The sequence below is a fragment of the Indicator indicator genome, chromosome 17 (assembly GCF_027791375.1).
Source record: "Indicator indicator isolate 239-I01 chromosome 17, UM_Iind_1.1, whole genome shotgun sequence".
Classification (NCBI taxonomy): domain Eukaryota; kingdom Metazoa; phylum Chordata; class Aves; order Piciformes; family Indicatoridae; genus Indicator; species Indicator indicator.
In genome coordinates, this window is record NC_072026.1 from 23,974,742 (window position 1) to 23,993,023 (window position 18,282).

The 18,282-nt window shown below is 52.2% G+C and overlaps 2 protein-coding genes across 2 annotated transcripts in view; one reads left to right on the forward strand and one right to left on the reverse strand.

The window, feature by feature from the left end:
* Positions 1 to 11,051: 11,051 nt before the first annotated feature.
* Positions 11,052 to 14,561, reverse strand: MMGT1 (membrane magnesium transporter 1). The gene is made up of 4 exons (XM_054388408.1): positions 14,480 to 14,561; positions 13,629 to 13,681; positions 12,183 to 12,286; positions 11,052 to 11,270 (listed from the first exon to the last, which is right to left on the reverse strand). The coding sequence occupies exons 1-4, from the start codon at positions 14,559 to 14,561 to the stop codon at positions 11,108 to 11,110; spliced, it is 402 nt and encodes a 133-aa protein (XP_054244383.1). The 3' UTR covers positions 11,052 to 11,107.
* Positions 14,562 to 16,529: 1,968 nt separating this feature from the next.
* Positions 16,530 to 18,282, forward strand: part of SLC9A6 (solute carrier family 9 member A6) — a 32,834-nt gene continuing 31,081 nt past the window's right edge. Inside the window, exon 1 of the mRNA XM_054388407.1 lies at positions 16,530 to 16,803. Coding sequence (XP_054244382.1) covers positions 16,545 to 16,803 — 259 coding nt within the window. The 5' untranslated portion in view covers positions 16,530 to 16,544. The remainder of the gene's footprint in view (positions 16,804 to 18,282) is intronic.

Genomic DNA, 18,282 nt, shown 5'->3' on the forward strand with positions numbered 1-18,282 from the left:
AAGAACATAGCTGCATCTGCCTTCTCTGAGCTGGCAGCCAGGAGTGATGACTTGGTGGTACCATGTTAAAAAAAATACAAACCAGGATGACCCTTTAACCAAGAGTTGGGAAGCTATCAAAGAACCTGCCTGTCTCTTAAGAATCTGAGCTTGGGCTGAAGCTCTTAAGCAATTTATGGTGAAGTCCAAAAGAATAGTTTGGCCTGTGAAAGGCAGTGGAATGGAAACCCTCCTGTCAGGCTACTTGCTGGAGATTTATTTGGGCCTTTCTTGAGAGCTCGAGAAGTTTCATCTTCACATCTGCAATGGGAATTTCACAGCTATTTTCCAGTCTTGGATCAGGTCCAACAGCAGTGGAAGGAGCCAGATCCTTGGCTTTTCTATATGCTTGCTGTCATCTCAATCACTGTCACTGCTCTAATGCAAGCAGTCTTGCATAATGCCCCTTAAACTATTGGGTACCTCTGGCAGTTTGCTGTGTCCCAGTGTTCCTCTCACTTCTGCTGAACAGCTGGTAAGGACAGAGGGCTGTCTGGGAAGCATCCTCACCTCACAAGGTGGTGAAAAAGGAGGAGAGGTTTATAAAGCACGTTGGTAGTTAGCAGGGTAAAGCTCTGCTTGCATGGTCAGGCTGCTGCTTGTCCTTTTAGAATCACAGAACTGTTTGCATTGGAAAAGACTTCTAAGGTCATTGAGTCCCACCTCCCAAGTAGGAGAATGTTTTAATGGTACCTTTCATTTGTAAATATTTTGTATGTAGAATAGATCAAAGAAGGGTATGGAGCTGAAAGACTTCAGGCTGCCCAGGGAGGTCTCTGTCCCTGGAGGTGTGTGGCCATGGCACTTTGAGACATGGTTTAGTGGCCATGGTGGTGTTGGGCTGACAGTTTGGCCTGATGATCTTAGAGGCCTTTTCCAACCAAAACAATTCCATGATCCTGTGATTTATCTTGCAGCTATGACCCAGCTGCTTGTGCAGAGGTGGCCTTTGCAGAGAAGGATGCTGGGCTGTGCCCAGGTTTTCTGCTCTGGAGCTATCCTAGGTCTTGGTGGTGGGATGATAGGCAGCTGGAGCTGGGTTTTTGCTGGATTTGTGGCTTTATTGTTTCTTATGGTGGTAGTAGTCATAGATTGATAGAATGGTTTGTAAGAGACCTTAAAGATCATTCAGTTCCAACCCTTTTACCATGGGCAGGGACACCTTCCACCAGCCCATGCTGCTCAAGGCCTCATCCAACCTGGCCTGGAACGTCTCCAGGGAGGAGGCATCCACAGCCTTTTCCAGTCTCTTATCCCTCTCACTGTGAAGAATTTCTTCCTCATCTCCAGTCTCAGTCTCACCTCTTCCAGCTCAAAGCCATTGTCCCTCATCCTGTCACTCCCAGGCCCTGTCAAAAGTCCCTCCCTTGCTCTCCTGTAGCCCCCTTCAGGTTCTGGAAGGCTGCTCTAAAGTCTCTCCAGAGCCTCTTCTCCCAGCCCCAATTCCTTCAGCCTGTCCCTATAGGGAAGATACTTCAGCCTTCTGCTCATCTTTGTGGCCTCCTCTGGACCCTCTCTAGCAGTATTATGACCAGTGCCTGCCTGGGCACAACATTTAAAGCCTGAAAAGCTGGCAGTCTGGTTGGCATTTCATCACAGTTAAAGGTGGTTTGATGGTCTCTACTGCTGTAGTAGCTGCCTGCACTCTTGGTAGCAGGTTCCTCAGGCTTCCAGGGTGCTTTCATAAGCAGGACATAAATAAAAATGAGCCCACTCCCCCAAGACTGATCAGTGGTAAAAAAAAAAAAAAAAGGGTGTGTGTGTGTGTGTGTGTGCATTTTGTTGGCTCTTCCAGCCATGGAAAACTACGACTGGCTCTTTGAGCTGTTTTCCAGTCCATGCAGCATATGAAAGCCCTTGATGCACAGCTGACACATGGAATTTTGGTTGTGTGGCTGAAGTGACTGATGGGGGGAGCAGCCTGGATCCCACTGGCTCTCAGACCTCACAAATCAGGTTGTTCCACTTCATCTGCACTTGGTTTGTCTCTCTTCCAAAATAACCATCTCCAGTACTTTCTAGGGATGCTAATTAAAGTCTTGTGGTGCTCCTCGGAGGGAGTCTTTAAAGATGGCTGGAAGGACTTACCCAAGGGGTGGATAGTGTGGCACTAGCGGAGTTGATTATAAAATCCATGCCCTCATTTGGCCTTGTACATGGAATTGTTCTCCTGCTGTTGAAAATCCTACTACACCACAACACACTGGCTGCTGAGCTCTTGTGTCTCTTAGTGTGCTGCTCCCTATGCTCTCCAGCTTGCCTGCCTGGGTCTGGGGTGGGGGGGGACAGAATCACCTAGAGGTGGCTGAAGTGGGGCTCCTTTTCCTGGAATTGTGCTTCTGGGGCTGGGAGAAGGCAGGAGCTTGGAAAGAGGAAGGAGGGAAGGCTCCGGGGAAGTTGCCAAATCCCATGGGTGCTTGTGGTGTGGCTGCCTCTTCTTTCAATTACCGACTCACAGATTGGAAGGGACCCTCAGAGGTCGTCTTGTCCACGCCCCCTGCAGTCAGCAGGGATACCCAAAGCTAAATCAGGTGGCTCAGGGCTCCATCAAGTTTGACCTTGAATGCCTTCAGCGATGGGGCCTCAACCACATCTCTGGGCAGCCTGTAAAAAGCCCAAGTCCTGGCTTCTGAGCCGAGGTGCTCCAGCTTTCTGCCTTTCCCAGCCCCTTGGGGGAGTACTTCAGCTTCCACTGGCACCCCCTGCCTCCAGAGCTCCTCCCTCTGTGCTCCCGAAGCAGGCAGAGGATGGAAGCCGCTCTCCAAACCGCTCCTTGGTGGGAGAGGAGGCGGGGAGGGAGCGATGATCTCTGGAGGGGGCCGGTGTAAGTGCGAGGTGCTCAGCAGATTCCCCCGGCAGGAACGCAGCTGCGTGGCCCCGGCTGGGCTGGCCGGCGGCTGGCTGCGGGCAGGGCAGGCCGGGGCTGGCTGCGCCGCCTGGGAGGTGCCGGTGAGGCTGCTCACAGCTGCCGCTACGGCCAGCCCCGCGGCTTCGGCGGGTGAAACGGGGTGAGATGGGCTCCTGGGAACCGGCAGAGAATTCCCCAAGGAAAGGCAGTGGCTGCTGAGTCACGGCCCAAGCTGCGGTGGGAAACTGGTGCTGGGTCATAGGATGAGCGTTGGCGCTTTCCAGAAGCGCACACGGCAGGGCCCCCAGGAGGCTCTGACCTCCCGGGGCAGCTGAAAGCCCTTTTTTTGTCTGCATTCCAGGTGGCCAACTCCTGCCTTCCTGCGGATGCCAGCAGAGCAGGCTGTAAGGGCAGGGTCTGCCTTGCAGCCTGCGCTCGGTGCTGCTGAGCCAAGGAGGGGCAGTGAGAGCAAGGAAAGGAACGGGACTGCTCTGCTCACAACAGGAAACCAGCAAGAGCTTAAAAATGTCATAGAATCATGAAGTGACCTGAGACGTCATCTAGTTGCAACCCCCCTGCCATGGCAGGGACACCTCCCCCCAGCCCAGGTTGCTCAAGGTCTCACCCACCCTGGCCTTGAACACCTCCAGGGAGGGAACATCACAACATCTCTGGGCAACCTGTTCCAGTGTCTCACCACCCTCACTCTAAAGAATTTCTTCCTAATCTCCAGTCTCAGTCTCCCCTTTCCCAGCTCAAAGCCATTGCCCCTCATCCTGTCACTACAAGCCCTTGTCAAAAGTCTCTCCTGAAAGCATCAATTGAAAGCCTTGCCCTGGTCACCCTCTGGCAGATGTGTAGATAAGGAGCTTCTTGGAAAGGTGGAAACCTGCACCAAGATGGTGTCCTGGGGGCTGCCCTTGGGAGGACCTGTCGAACTGGCTCCTCTGAGACTGTTTTAGATGCCAGTGTCTTGTTTTGTGCACCTATGTGTCTGAGACAAGGAAGGAAATCGTTGCTTCAGCATCTGCTGCAGGCACCAGGAGCTCCTCCTGCCTAGGGTCTGCAGCAGAGACCTCCTGGGGACAGGGGATGGATGCTGGAGCAGCCTGGGCCTTGGAGGACATCAGCACTGGCCCTGCACAGCTGGCCTTGAACTGCTCAAAAATATACCTTGGGGAGGAGGGGGAAGGGTTCTTTTTCCTTTTTTCTCCTTTTCTTTTTTCCTCTTTTCTTTTCTTTGCTTTGCTTTGCTTTTCCCTTCTCCCTCTCTTCCCTTCTCCTTCTCTTCCCTCTTCTTCTCTCTCTTCTTCCCTTCATTTTTTTTTTCATTTTCTTTTTTCCTTTTTCTCTTTTACCTCAACTCCAGAGTGAATTTCTCCTGCAGGACAGCATGCCTCAAGCTGGTTCAGCCAGCACCAGTCTAGGCATGGAGGGCACTGCCAGCCTTGGGTGCTCAGCCTGGCAGCCAGAGATATGAACTGGGAGTAATCAGCTGTGTCTATCTGCATGGGGGTTGGTGGGTTCCCCAGGACCACCAGCAGGGGATGAGCCCAGTGGTTTGAGAATCCAAATGTCACCTTTTCATTGTTTTTTCTTTCTTTTTCTTTTTTTTTTTTTTCTCCTCTTCTTTCCATTTAAAATGTCCTGGTGAGCCCTGACACTGCACAGCCTGGGCCCCTGCCAGAGATCCCTGGGGCTTCTGTTCCTGCTCACACTGCCAGGCTCCTGCCTGCCTCGCTGCTCCATGAACTCCCATTTGCCTTTTTTGGCTGGAAAAAGGATTAAGTTAGCAGGACGGGAAAATTAATTAGCTGCCGTTTTAAGGATGTAGCTTTCGTTGCAGTCCAAAGTGTTTTGAAATGCCATTGGAGCACTGAGACCAACCTGGGGCTGATTAAAAAGCCTTTTACCTGCTGGAATACCAGATTTATTTCCACTCTGCTTCTCCCCCAGGTGATTACTGCTCAAGGTGAACCTCAAGGCCAAATCAGAGGAGTCACTGCTGGTGCTGGCCATGGAGAGCTGGTACCAAAGGTTTGGGTTTTTTCCCTGCTTGCTTAATATTCAAAATAACCTTTCTTTGCCCTTCCCCTCTGCATGGGCAGCCTGCCAGCTCAGCACAAGGCACTGGCTGGGACAGAAGGGAGCTGCAAAGCCAGCTGCAGCTTCCCTGCCCTGCTGAACCTGGGGGCCACAGGACTAGATGGGGGTGTGGGGGCTCCCCATAGGGAGCTCAGCAACAGTGCTGTGGCCCCTGGTGCTGTAGGGTAAGCCTCAGCCTTTCCAAATTGTCTCGTGGAAAATTGCTGCCTTTTGGTGCAGGTGACTCCCAAAAAGGAGCAGAAATGATGCCACTCCCAGGGAACTGCAGGGGCTGTGTCCAGCTGGAGGATGTCCCCGTAGCTAATGAGCTGGCTGAAGGTGTTGGAGACAGAGAAGGGCAGTTCTGGTGCAGCGTGGTGAAGGGCAAGGGAACTCACAGCGTGGGGAGCGACAAGGAAGCCAAAAATAATTTTTGAGTTAGAAGGTAATGGCAATCCTCTCCTTTCTCCAGGCAAGGGGCTGCCTTAGTGCTCCAGAGCACTGGAAAGGGGTCATGAGCCACCAGCTTTCCCAGCAAAGCAATCTGGTTCAGCACTGGGGAGAGGACACAGTGGCCTCACCCTTCACGTTTCTGGGTTTTACAACAGCACTTTGCTGTCCTGCACTGCAGTGATGGCTCCAGCGTGCTCTGTCTGCTGACAGAGGAGAATCTCTGGATTTTGGGATCTCTGGATTCTGGGATCTCTGGAGGGGAAGCACAGAATCATAGAACTGCTGAGGTTGGAAGAGACCTTTGAGGTTGTGAAGTCCAACCACTCACCTAGAGCTCACAATGCCACTACTGCTGCCAAGCCACTGCCACTAACCCACATCCTTCAGCACCACATCCATCAGTCTTTTAAATCCCTCCAGGGATGTTGACTCTACCACCCAAAGACTCAGAGCTCCTCTGCAGCTGTTAGATATGTGTACTCAGAAGTTATTTTCACAAGCAGGGCTATGGTTCAGCCCTCACTGAGCTCTCTAGGAAGGGATTTCTGCCAGCTGCATTTCCACCCCAGCCCCTGGTGCGGAGAGGGCAGCGATGCTGAACCACCTGACCCAACTGTGGTCCTCATCTCCTCAGCAGGTGAGGGTCTAAATGATTCCTGCCCTTCTCAGCTTTAAACAAACAAAAATTCAGTCACAGAATGATGGGGGTTAGAAGGGACCTTTGAAGATTGAGCCCAACCGCACTGCCAGAGCAGGATCACCTAAAGGCTGGAGAGCAGCCAGGCAGAAAGAGCCCTGGGGGTGCTGGTTGATAGTAGGCTGAACATGAGCCAGCAGGGTGGCCAGGAGAGCCAATAGCATCCTGGCCTGGATCAGCAATAGTGTAGCCAGCAGATCAAGGGAGGTTATTCTTCCCCTGTGCTCAGCACTGGTCAGGCCACACCTTGAGTACTGTGTGCAGTTCTGGGCTCCTCAGTTCAAGAGAGATGTTGAGGTACTGGAAGGTGTCCAGAGAAGGGCAACAAAACTGGTGAGCGGTCTGGAACACAGCCCTGTGAGGAGAGGCTGAGGGAGCTGGGGGTGTTTAGCCTGGAGAAGAGGAGGCTCAGGGGTGACCTCATTGCTCTCTACAGCTACCTGAGGGGAGGTTGTAGCCAGGTGGGGGTTGGTCTCTTCTCCCAGGCAACCAGCAGCAGAACAAGAGGACACAGTCTCAAGTTGTGCCGGGGAGGTCTAGGCTGGATGTTAGGAGGAAGTTCTTCACAGAGAGAGAGATTGCCCATTGGGATGTGCTGCCCAGGGAGGTGGTGGAGTCACCATCGCTGGAGACGTTCAAGAGGAGACTGGATGAGGCACTTGGTGCCATGGTCTGGTTGATTGCTTAGGCCTGGGTGCTAGGTTGGACTGGATGATCCTGGAGGTCTCTTCCAACCTGGTTGATTCTATGATTCTATGAAAGTCGGTCACACGGGGACATGGCCAGGCAGGCCATGGAAGTCTCCAGAGATGGAGAGTCCACCACCTCTCTGGGCAGCCTGCTCCTGTGCTATGCCACCCTCAATCTAGAGAAGTTCCTTCTCGTGTTTAGATGGAACTTCCCATGTTCCAGTTTATGCCATTGCCTCTTGTCCTGTCACTGGGAACCACTGAGAAGAGTCTGTCCCCATCCTCCTGACACCCACGTCTTAGATATTTGTAAGCATTGGTCAGATCCCCCTCAGCCTCCTCTTCTCCAGGCTAATGAGCCCCAGCTCTCAGCCCTTTCTTCAGATGAGAGTTGTTCCAGTCTCCTCAGCACCTCAATGGCCATGCAGTGGACTCTCTCCAGTAGTTCTTTGTCCTTCTTGAGCTGGGGTGCCCAGAATTGGACACAGAACTCCAAGTGAGCTCCCCCTGAACAGCTGAGGAAGGAAACCCCACAAAATCACCACAGATGAAACCTGGTACTCCAGCAACAACTGCAAATTGTTTGGGCTTTTATCCCCTGCAGTATTTCATGTAGCAGAAACATCACATCCTGTAGCCAAAGCTATTCAAGGTGTGATGACAACAAACTGGAAACTTCCTCTTTGGTCTAATCCAAGAAGCTCTTGGCACAGCTTTTGTTTTGCTTTTGAAGAAGGGAAGCTCATCTGCACAGCACTGCACCTGGCAAGGTGAGCACCAGGAGCTGGTGAAGGTGCCCTTTCCCTAACACCCTGGTTCCTGGGCTTCCCCATGCTCCTGTTGAGTGCAGACCACAGCAGCAGAGCAGCAAGGAGGCAAAGGGTGAGTCTGCTCTGGTGCAATCATGATGGATGCTGTGGTTAAGCAAACTCCTTTAGTTCTTTGCTAACTCTTCCACCTCCCCCAGTGGAAAAGCAGTGAAAAGTGATCTTGCTGAAGTCCAAGATTTTAACTATTTCCAGCCCCAGCAGAAAGCTGCTTCCCCCAGCAACCACTGCAATACCAGACCTGGCAGGAGCCTGTCCTGTGGGTTGGCAGGGGATCAGCATGTGGTGGAAAAGCCTTTGCCATGGTTAAACAGAGGGCTGAAGATCTGTCAGTTCTGCCAGACACAGCTGGCTCCCAATCTCAAAGGCTCATCCTCAGCCTGGGAAGGTATCCCCCCATAGATGTTTTGTTTATAGTACTCATGATGTGTTATTTTAATTCTGCACAAGCTGCAGAGCTGGGCAGAGGGAACCTCATCAAGTCCAACAAGGGCAAGTGTAGGGTCCTGCACCTAGGGAGGAACACCCTCCTGCAGCAGCACAGGTGAGGGGTGACCTCCTGGGAAGCAGATCCCTGGAGAAGAACCTGGGAGTGCTGGTGAACAGTAATTTATCCATGGGATGGCAAAGTGCCCTTGTGGCCAAGGGTATTCTGTGGTGCATTAAGAAAGGTGTGGCCAGCAGGTCAAGGGAGGTTCTCCTCCCCTCTACTCTGCCCTGCTGAGGTCACACCTTGAGCATTGTGTCCAGTTCTGGGCTCCCCAGTTCAAGAGGGACAGGGATCTACTGGAGAGAGAATAATGAAGGGATTGCAACATTTGCCTTATGAGGAGAGGCTGAGAGACCTGGGGCTCTTTGGCCTGGAGAAGAGCAGCCTGAGAGGGGTGCTGATCAGCGTTTACAAAGATCTGAAGGGTGGGTGTCAAAAAGAAGGGGCCAGGCTCTTTCCAGTGCTGTCCTGTGATAGGACTTGAACACAGAAGATTTCACCTCAACATGAGGAGAAACTTCTTTATAGTGAGGGTGACAGAGCACTGTGACAGGCTGCCCAGAGAGGTTGTGGAGAATCCTTCTCTGAAAAGATTCCAAACCCACCTGGACATTGTGATCCTATGGGTGACCCTGTTCTAGCAGGGGAGGTTGGAGTGGGTGATCTCCAGAGGTCCTTTCCAACCCCCATCAAGCTGGGATTCTGTGATTCTCCTACTGCTCTTACCTCATAGCAATGAGCACCAGGCCCAGGCTTTTACAGAGCTGCTGCAATCAAGGCAGTCACTTTGAAATACTCAGCCATGGGAATTCAGTGCAGCAGGCCCCAGGATGGTCAGAAATAACCAAACCAACTCCCAAACACTTTCAAGGATATCAGGGTTTTTTATTGGACATTGAGAGATCAATAGGAAAAAATAATTTGTACAGCTTTGTGATATAACCATTGATGCTGAAGAGTAAGGCTACTTGTCACCAGAGGACCCCTGATGCAGCCAAGAGGGTGTTCCTAGCAGGACCCATGGGAGAAGCAGAGGATGCTCTCCCCTTGCCCCACAGCAGCACCTTCCACCTCAGGCAGGTCCACGTAGCCTTACAGTAGCACAAATGGGGCTCCTTAGACATGAAGGGTGAGCAGCCCTGCTCTAAGAGATCCTCTGCAAATGGCTTACTGCCAACCACAGCTGCAGTCTCAGTCTGGGGCAGTGCTTCCTGACCTTCTGCCTTGCTTCTGCCTCCCTCCGCAAACTCTTTCCTCTGTGCCTCACAAGGTCACCTGGCCAACGCTCAGCCCTTTCCTCCACGTGCAGCAGCCTTGTTCCCCCAGGAAAAAGCTCTGCTGCAAGAGAGAGCTGACCTGATACTTGCTAGTTTTGAGGCCTTTGGTGACAGCAGCTGGCAGGAGCTGGTTTGTGACACCAGCTAGTGGGGGAAGCAGGCCACTTTAGGAAGCAATCTGGCAGCTCCAACGTTTGCAGCTGGCAGAGCGACCCTTTCGAACCAAACCCAGATGCTTAAGGGTGATTGTAGAGCAGCAGCTACAGATATTGCTCTGGCACTGGGGCACCCACTCCATAGGACGGGCAGAGCTATCAAAAAGAGGCTTCAGTTTACACAGTATTTTGCTAAGCTTTTTGCTTTTGACAGTTTTTTAACAGTTTAAAAAAGAACGGATGCTAGGACAAAAGGCTGAGTTTCCACCACGGCAGTGAGACATCCTCAGGCTAGGCAAATCTCTAGTTGGCCCCTTTGCTGTGTCAGGGAGGTGAAATGCCAGGCCAAGAGAAATTTGAGCATTGATTCAGGCCCTAAAGGGAGATGAGAGTTTAGACATCAGTAAGAGTGAAGGACTGCATCACCTGTCCTAATACAGGAAATCAAGACAGTAATCTTAAATCAACAAAGGGTTCAGCTGAAAAAGAAAGAAACCAAGCTGAAAGGCTCTGTTGGCAGAAAAGGGGGGCACTTGTACCATCACCAGTTGATCACCAGTACTGTACCAGTGCCAGCAAGCAGACCTAGCTGCTGGACCCCTGCCAGAAGAGATATTTCTTATGGATACTTATGCAGGAGATGACTTGGGACCGGGGCTCTGGTGCCAACACAGCATTCCCCTGCGCTCAACCAAAGAGAACATCGATTCAGTGGGCAAACAAGCTGAGCAAGGTGGATGAGCTACATGATCAGAGGTGAGCTGCCTCCCTCACACAGGCACCACATGGACAGCCACATCCCAGGCAACTTGGGGCAACACAGGGCAGCCTACACAGAAATGAAGGAGGGCAACAAGGAAATGATGTGAGAATGAAAGACTAGGGGGAAAAAAAAAAAAAAAATCAACCAAACCCCAAACCTTCACACAACTATTAAAAAAAAGTAGGAAAGAAAGCAACCTTTTGGCCTTGCTGTGCCTACACCCTGCAGGTCTCCTGGGCATTCTAGGAAGAGGAGACACTGCCCCTTCTTGCGCTGTTAAGTGCACACAGTATCTCTGAAGAAGTTCCACGAACTGTAGTGCAAGCAGACTGAGCGAATAAATAGCACTCACAAACATTCCATTTTGTCAAGGAACATTAATTGCAGTTAAAAAATTAGCTTTTTTTGTTTTCTTCTTTTCCCTTTTTCTTTTTTCTTTTTTTTTGGAACTGAAGTTAAGCCAGGTGTTCTAACAAATGAAAACTTTGCCAAGATGTGTTTCACAGCCCTAACTGCAGGATAATTTTACACCGCGTTTGCCAATTCACAACCGGGGCCTTTTTTTTTTTTTTTCCCCATGAGCAGCGTGTTACAAAGAAGGTCCTTCTTAGTTAAGATATATATATATATATATAACTTTATAAAGTCTGGAAGATCAATATAAATACTGCTCCAGAAAATAAAAACCAAAACCAAAGAAACCAAACCAAAGTGTTTACATCCCCGACTTGAATATTACATCTCAGCGTCCTCTGTGGATGATTTCTGCTCAGCTGTAAAAGTCTTAGCGGCGCAGAGGTTCAAGTTTTCGGAATTTCAGTGATGAGCTGGATGACAAAGCATCTTGGCTTGAAGAAGAATTCACTGTGTCTGGGGACTGGAACAATACTCTGCCACGGTGGTTGAATACATAAAAAGATGGATGGTTCCTTAATGTGTCAAACGTCCTTCAAAGGAAAGGTGAAAAAAAAAAAATAAAAAGGGCGACGTTAATACTCTCTGGGGATGAGAAGAGTCAAGGCTAGGGTTTGGACATGGAAATATAAGTTTGGAATCCCAAACTTGCTCACTTAGGAGGTTTCCTAAGCCAAAACCACAGAGTAAATACAAAGCCAAGCGTGGAAAATACCAGCTGCTCAATAAGCAGAGATTGTGCACCCTGCAAACCTTCACCTTCCTTCCCTGAGCTCTGGGGCATGCACAGGTACCAGCCTTACTCCAGCTTTCTCCTGTCTTAACACCTTGACAAGCTCTCCTTCAGCTTTCCATCCCTTTCTGTGTCTGAAGTCAAGGGCTTTAGGTAAATACCATGAAATACAATGATGTCAAGTGTTTCCATATTCCCCTGTGGTTTTGGAAATGGCCAGGGAGGCTGCATCTACCCCTCCAATTTCATATCCTTTTAAGAATCTCAGTTCAGAAGCCCTGATTTTCTTGAAGTCTTTCAGATTTTTCTGCCTTGAATAGGTCAGTGTGAGATTCAAATGTGGTTCAGTGTGAGATTCAAGTAACTCAGACCCTTGTAAAGAAGCAAAGACGAACAGAGGGGGAGCCAAGCCCTCCCCCATAGTCTATAAGACCATCTCATGACAGCAGTTAGTAACTGCTGAACTCTTACTTCCCAGCTAGGTATTTCATTCCTCTACCAACACTGCAGAGCAGGATTTTGCAGGAGGAGAAGCAAGAATTTAATTTAATCTGCTGTCCAGCTCTCTCTGAAATTCAGGACACTGTTGGCTTTCCCAGGTGTGACACTCTCAGGGTCGCTGCCTACAACATGCATTTAAGAGCTGAGCTGAAGAGTGAGCTACAGAGGGGAGCAGCCACAGGTGTTTAGGACAAGAAGATATAAAACGTACTTATTTTTTAGTTCTGAAGTGGCATCCATGTCTTTAAATTCTCCTGCAATATGTACTATCCCATAGCAGGTAGCTGCAAAGGCTAACAGAGTCTGAAGAACTATCTGTAAGAGAGGGAAGCACAACACAACAGACACATTACTACAGAGTTACTACAGGAGCTCATCTTCCAAGCAGTGTCCAGTGTTTACAGAGGGGGGCAGCTCAGCACCAGGGAAACTGAGGCATGAGAAGGTTGGAAGAGACCTCAAAGATCATCTGCTCCAGCCTTTACAGTAGAGGTGAAATGAGCTGGCCCAGCACCCTGCCAAGCTGAGTCTCCAAACTGCCCAGTGCAGGAGACTTCCCTGCTTCCCTTGGGAGATGATTCCAGTGTCTGATTGTGTTCATGGACAACATTTTCTTCTGGAGCCCAATGGGAATCTCGCCAACAGCAACTTGTCCCCACCACCCCTTGTCTGTTCCATGGCACTCCTTGTAGAAAGGGAATCTCCATCCTCCTGGTAGCCATCCTTTATGTCCTGGTCCATGGTAATAAGGTCTCTTCTAGCCTTCTCTTCTCAGGGCTGAACCAACCCAGTGAATCTCAGCCTTTTCCCACATGGCAGGGCTGTCAGCCCTTTGATCACTCTCTGGCTCTTGTCTGGGCCACAAGATTAAACACTCTGCCTATTTAGCATGGCCAAATGATGGCTGAGCTGAGAAGAGCTTCAGCTGCCTGACAACCTGGTCTGTCCTAGATGAATTCAAGTGATTCACACAGCTCCTCAGCAAGATCCTCAGCACAAAACACCCTGTTCTGCTCCTCAGGATCTAATGCTCTCCCCAGAGAATGAGCTGGCTGCCAACACATGCTGTGCAGCAGTGGCCCTGCTTGTTGTGGGTATTTGATCTCCTCACCTTTCTGATTAAGCAAAAAGGAAAAAACCCCAAAGGAACGGAAAATAATTGGAAGTGGAATTTTACCACCCAAAATATAAAGAAATGTCCCAAGTAAATAATGCAAATTGGAAAAAAAACCCCAAACCCTCCACCGACTCCTGAAGCACGTTGTGCTGGCATCAAAGGGGCAAGCAGCTACACTGGATAAACAAATGTCAGCCCACAAAAGCCAGAGGGAGGAGGATGTTTATGCTGCAAAGAAGGAGATGAATGCAAAAATTCTCTGTGCTATGCTCAGGGAATTCCTGGCCAAGATGCTTCAGGGTAGTTCTAAAGAAAGAGAAGGAGGTCTGGAGCTGGGGCTTGTGTTCTCTCTGACAGATCTAACACAGTGCAGGAAGCTGGGAGAGCAAATGAAGTTATTTTTGACAGAGGGAGCTCAAATTAAATTCCAATTAAAAAAACAATTCACCCTTTGTTCTTGCCTATCACATAAAAAATGAGAAAGACCAAACCATGCAGACAGCATTACACCTTTCAAAGGATGTAAAAACTTGAACTTACATCTATGGGCAAGGTTTCATCTTCCTTTTCTGTTAATCTCATGTAAGAACGATCTACAAAACAGAAAGACACACAGGCATCAAACACTGGTACCAGCTAACAAACAGAACAGCAGGACAGAAACCCCACAAGAGCTGCTGTAGGTCTCTGACATGCACCAGTCCCAACCATACCCAGGCAGCTGGTCGTGCTTTGAGACTCTGCTCCCCCTGAGCACGGCTGATCCCAAACCCCAAGCAAGTCCCCAACACCTCACTGAATCGAAATGGGACTTCCCTCTGACACTTCCTTACATTGCAAAACTCTGGCACCACTATTTCTTATAGAATCATAGACTGATTTTGGTTGGGAAAAACCTTTAAGATCCAACCATTCTCTAACTGTGCCAGGTCTGGTGCTAAACCATGTCCCTCAGCACCACATCTCTGCTTCTCTGAAACACTCTCAGGGATGGGATCCAACCATCTCCCCGGGGAGCCTGTTCCAGTGTTCGAGAATCCTTTCAGGAAAGAAGTTTCTTTTCACACCCAACCTAAACCTCCTCTGGTGCAACTCGAGGACATTTCTTCTCGTCCTGTCACTTGTTACTAGGGAGAATCGTCCCTAGCGCCAGGACGATGGTTGCGAGGACGGCAGATGCAAGAAATGAAACCGCGATCCAGCGACGGGCACCCTCCCGCTCTCTCTCCCCTCCCTGATGATGCCGCCGCGGCCCGGTCCGCTCCCCGCCCCGGAGCTCCTCCGGCGGCCGGGCGAGGGTGACGGGGCCCAGCAGACCTCCCCGCGCCGCAGCCCCCCCCCCTCAAACGGTGCCGCCGGTGCAAGCCAGCCCCTGCCGCCCGCTCACTCACGCTGCGCTGCCGAGAAGGCCGCGTGGGCCAGGGCGAAGAGGCCGAGCCCCACCAGCCCCTTCCACACCGAGGCGGCCGCCATCGTCGCCGTCGCCGCCACCGCCACCGCCAGGGGCGCCCGCAGCCCCCGGCGCATGCTGACGGCGTCACACGGGGGCGGAGCTTCCGGGGCGGGGCCGCGCCGCCGCTTTCCCGCGCTGGGCCGGGGCTGTTAAAGGTGTCCGCGGGTAGGAGGGCGACCGGTGGCAGGGATGCGCCCGTGGGGCGGCTGAGAGGCAAGCGAGCCACAGGACCGGGCCCTCATGGGTGAACGCAGAGTGCGGGGCCATGAGGACCCTGGGGCAGTTCCCACTTCCCATGTGGAGAACCTCAAAGCGTAAAGCACCCATGCAAGAAAAGTGGTGTCAAGGCGTGCACGCCCCGACTCCCGACTGGGCAAAGACCTGGGGCAAAGCCAGGAAACCCGACCGTGCTGCAGGGCCAAGCATCCTGGGTCTTCCATGCCACTGAAGGCACAAAGATCAAAAACATCACAGAATCTTCGTGGTTGGGAAAGACCTTTAAGATCATCGAGTCCAACCATTCTCTAACTCTGTCAAGGCTGGTGCTAAACTATGTCCATCAGCACCACAGCTCTGCCTCTGTGAAACACCTCCAGGGATGGGAATCCAACCACCTTTGGGAATATTGTCAAAATGTTTCAGAAACCTTTACAGGGCAGAAGTTTCTTTCAGTACCAAACTGCACAAAAGCAATTCTTTGAGGGTGTTTTCTGCAAATCACCTTTAAGATGATCACTGTGGTATTTACTGCAGTCCTTGCCCCATCACCTGCACAAATGCTCTCTTTATTTCTTGGGAAAGTGCGTGAGAAGTTTAGACTTGATCCCACCTCAGGGCTGACTGCAGTTCCTGGCACTATCCACGCCTTGGCACAGTGTGAATGCACCGTTGTCCTCCAGATTTTCCTCCAGCTCCACCTCTGGGGAGCAGCGTGGGCTGCTGCTGTCCCCCAGGAGCAACACACCCCTCTACAGCTCCCAACCCTCATCAGCACCAACTACTCCTCTGCATGTGGCTGTGCAAAACGTTTTCCTTCCAGTAACTCTGGGGTTTGTTTTTTGTCTTTTTTCCTCTTGACAGCCTCCTTAGACCCATGCCAGCTTCCCTCATTAAGAACCCTTTTTTTGCACCCTTGCAAGCTGCTTTCCACCCTTCAACCCAGGTCTGACCCTGCCCCTGCCATGCAATCCTGCAGCTGTCCTCTTGCAAACCTTCTTTGTGTCCACTTCTGGGCTCCCCAGTTCAAGAGAGAGAGAGAGAGAGAGAACTACTGAAGGGAGTCCAACGGAGGCTACAAAGGTGCTGAGGGGACTGGAGCATCTCCGTGAAGAGGAAAGCCTGAGACGTGGGGCTGTTTAGCCTGGAGCAAAGCAGCCTGAGAGGGGCTCTTCCCAGTGCTGATCGATAGCTGAAGAGCGGCGGGCAAGAGGGTATGGCTGGACTCTTCTCTGGCACCCAGTAATAGAACAAGGGGCAACGGACGCAAACTGGAACTCGGGTTTCACTTAAGGAGAAACTTCTCTGCTCTGAGGGTGCCGGAGCCCTGGAGCAGGTTGCCCAGAGAGGCTCTGGAGTCTCCCTCTCTGGAGACTTTCCAAACCTACCTAGACACGATCCTGTGCAACCTGCTGTGGGTGACCCTGCTCTAGCAGAGGGGCTGGACTAGAGGACCCTTCCAAGCCCAACCATGCTGGGATCCTGTAACCTCTGCTTGAATTCATTTTCCCTTTTCCCAGCTTCCAGACACCGCCTTCGCACCCCGCATCGTCCCCCCTGGCTGAAACCAAACCCCCAGCCCCTCTCCCCGCTGCACTCTCTCCCCCAGACCCTTTTTTTCCTGTCGCACCGTCTCCTTAAGCCCCTGCCCCCGGGCCCGGCGGCTCCCACCCCCGCCCCAGCCCGTTCCTATCCGGGCTCCCGGCAGCTCCTGGCTCCGCCCCGCGGCGCCTGCGCCCAGCGCCGCTTCCTGGTGGTGGCGGCGGGGCCGGGCCGGTGCCGGAGCGATGGCGGGGCCGGTGCTGGCGGTGCTGGCGGGGCTGTGGGCACCGGGGGCGGCGGCGGGCGGGGAGGTGGTGGCGGCGCGTCCCGGGGCGCTGGAGGAGGAGATCGTGTCGGAGAAGGCGGCGGAGGAGAGTCACCGGCAGGACAGCGCCAACCTGCTCGTCTTCATCCTGCTGCTCACCCTCACCATCCTCACCATCTGGCTCTTCAAGCACCGCCGTGCCCGCTTCCTCCATGAGACCGGCCTGGCCATGATCTACGGTGAGGGGCACCCCCACGCACCGCACCTCCCACCCCGGCACCCTCGCCGTGGGTAGTGCCGCCCTTGTCCTGCCCTGGCCGCTGGCACCCCCATCCAAACCCGTCCCGACCCTGCACTGGGCCCACTGGTACGCCCGGGTTGGTGCCTGACCTCCTGCTTTGGTGGCATCACCAGCCAGGACCAGCAGCCCTCCCACTGCCTGGTGACCCCTTGCCCAGGGGCTGTGACAGGGCAGGGTGGGTGTCAGTGTGTGCCAAGGGGTGCCATGGGGACATGCTGCATCCCCTCCCAGTCCCACTGCGCCACCCAGGCTGCGTGCCCCGTACCAGCTCGCCCCATCACCCATGCCTGGGTGTTGCTGGGAGGAGGGTTCGTTGGTTTCCAAACCCAAGATAAGGAGGGCTCTTGAGGGTGGTGTTACTCCCAAATCTCTGGCACTGGGGATCTAGTTGGCTTTTGTCAGGTGGCCTTGTGGGGCAGCTGCAGCACAGGTAAAGCTGGTGGGGTTCGGGGCTACCACATGCCAAGGGGCATTCAAACTGTGTCACCAAGCACCAGCAAGTCCCAGTTCCCTGCTCTGACGCTGAGAGTGGGCACTTGCACTGGTCAGAAGCCTCACATCCTGCAGGCTGGGGTCAGAGGTTGTGTTACCACCCTGTGTTTAGAGCTCCTGAATGTCCAGAAGCTGTCCATGAAGAATGGAGAGGCATCCTAGGGAGATACTTGCACCTTTTGCCATGCTTAGGGACCCACAGGGCCAGCAACCTATGTCCTACTGCTCAGGAACCTGTGCACACAAGCTCCTACTTTTGGGTTTCCTCCTCCCACTGCGACAGGACCTCTTGATGAGATGCCCTACTTGAGTTTGCACAAGAAGTAGGGCAAGGCTATGGATCAAGGGCGTGGGTTTGTAGCTGGTGGCCTGTGATTTCCTGAGGTGATGTGGCCTCTGAAGTGGCCTGAACTGTTGCATGCAGATGCCATGTGTGGCTCTGCCTGGGATGTCTAGTGTGGCTTGGAGTTCAACCGAAGTAGGACTGGGAGTTGTGGTGGGGGGAGTGATTAACACAACCATGGATCCTTATCTAGACAAGATGTGTTGAGTTTAGCTTGGAAAAGGTGTCTTCTGCTGAGTGCTGTGGCCTCCTCCCTGTGATGTCTTTGCCCTTGCTAGTTTTGGGTGATGTGTGACCAAGCTTGGCTGGAGCAGGACCACGGCCGAGTCCTCTGCCCAGCAGAAAGCTTTGCTCTGATGGCTGTGGCTGGACCCATTTGTGCTGTTGACTTTTGAGATCTTAAGATCCTAAGTTTCAGTTCATGGGAGGCATGCTTCAAAAAAAAAAAAAAAAAGAAAGGAGGAGTGGAGAGGTTTGTGTCAGCCTAGAGGCACAAAATACTGGTCTGTCATTTCTGATTCCTGCAAGCCACCACTGAGGCAAGGTGCAGGCACTGCTGGCCTCCTGCCCAGGGCAGGGGTG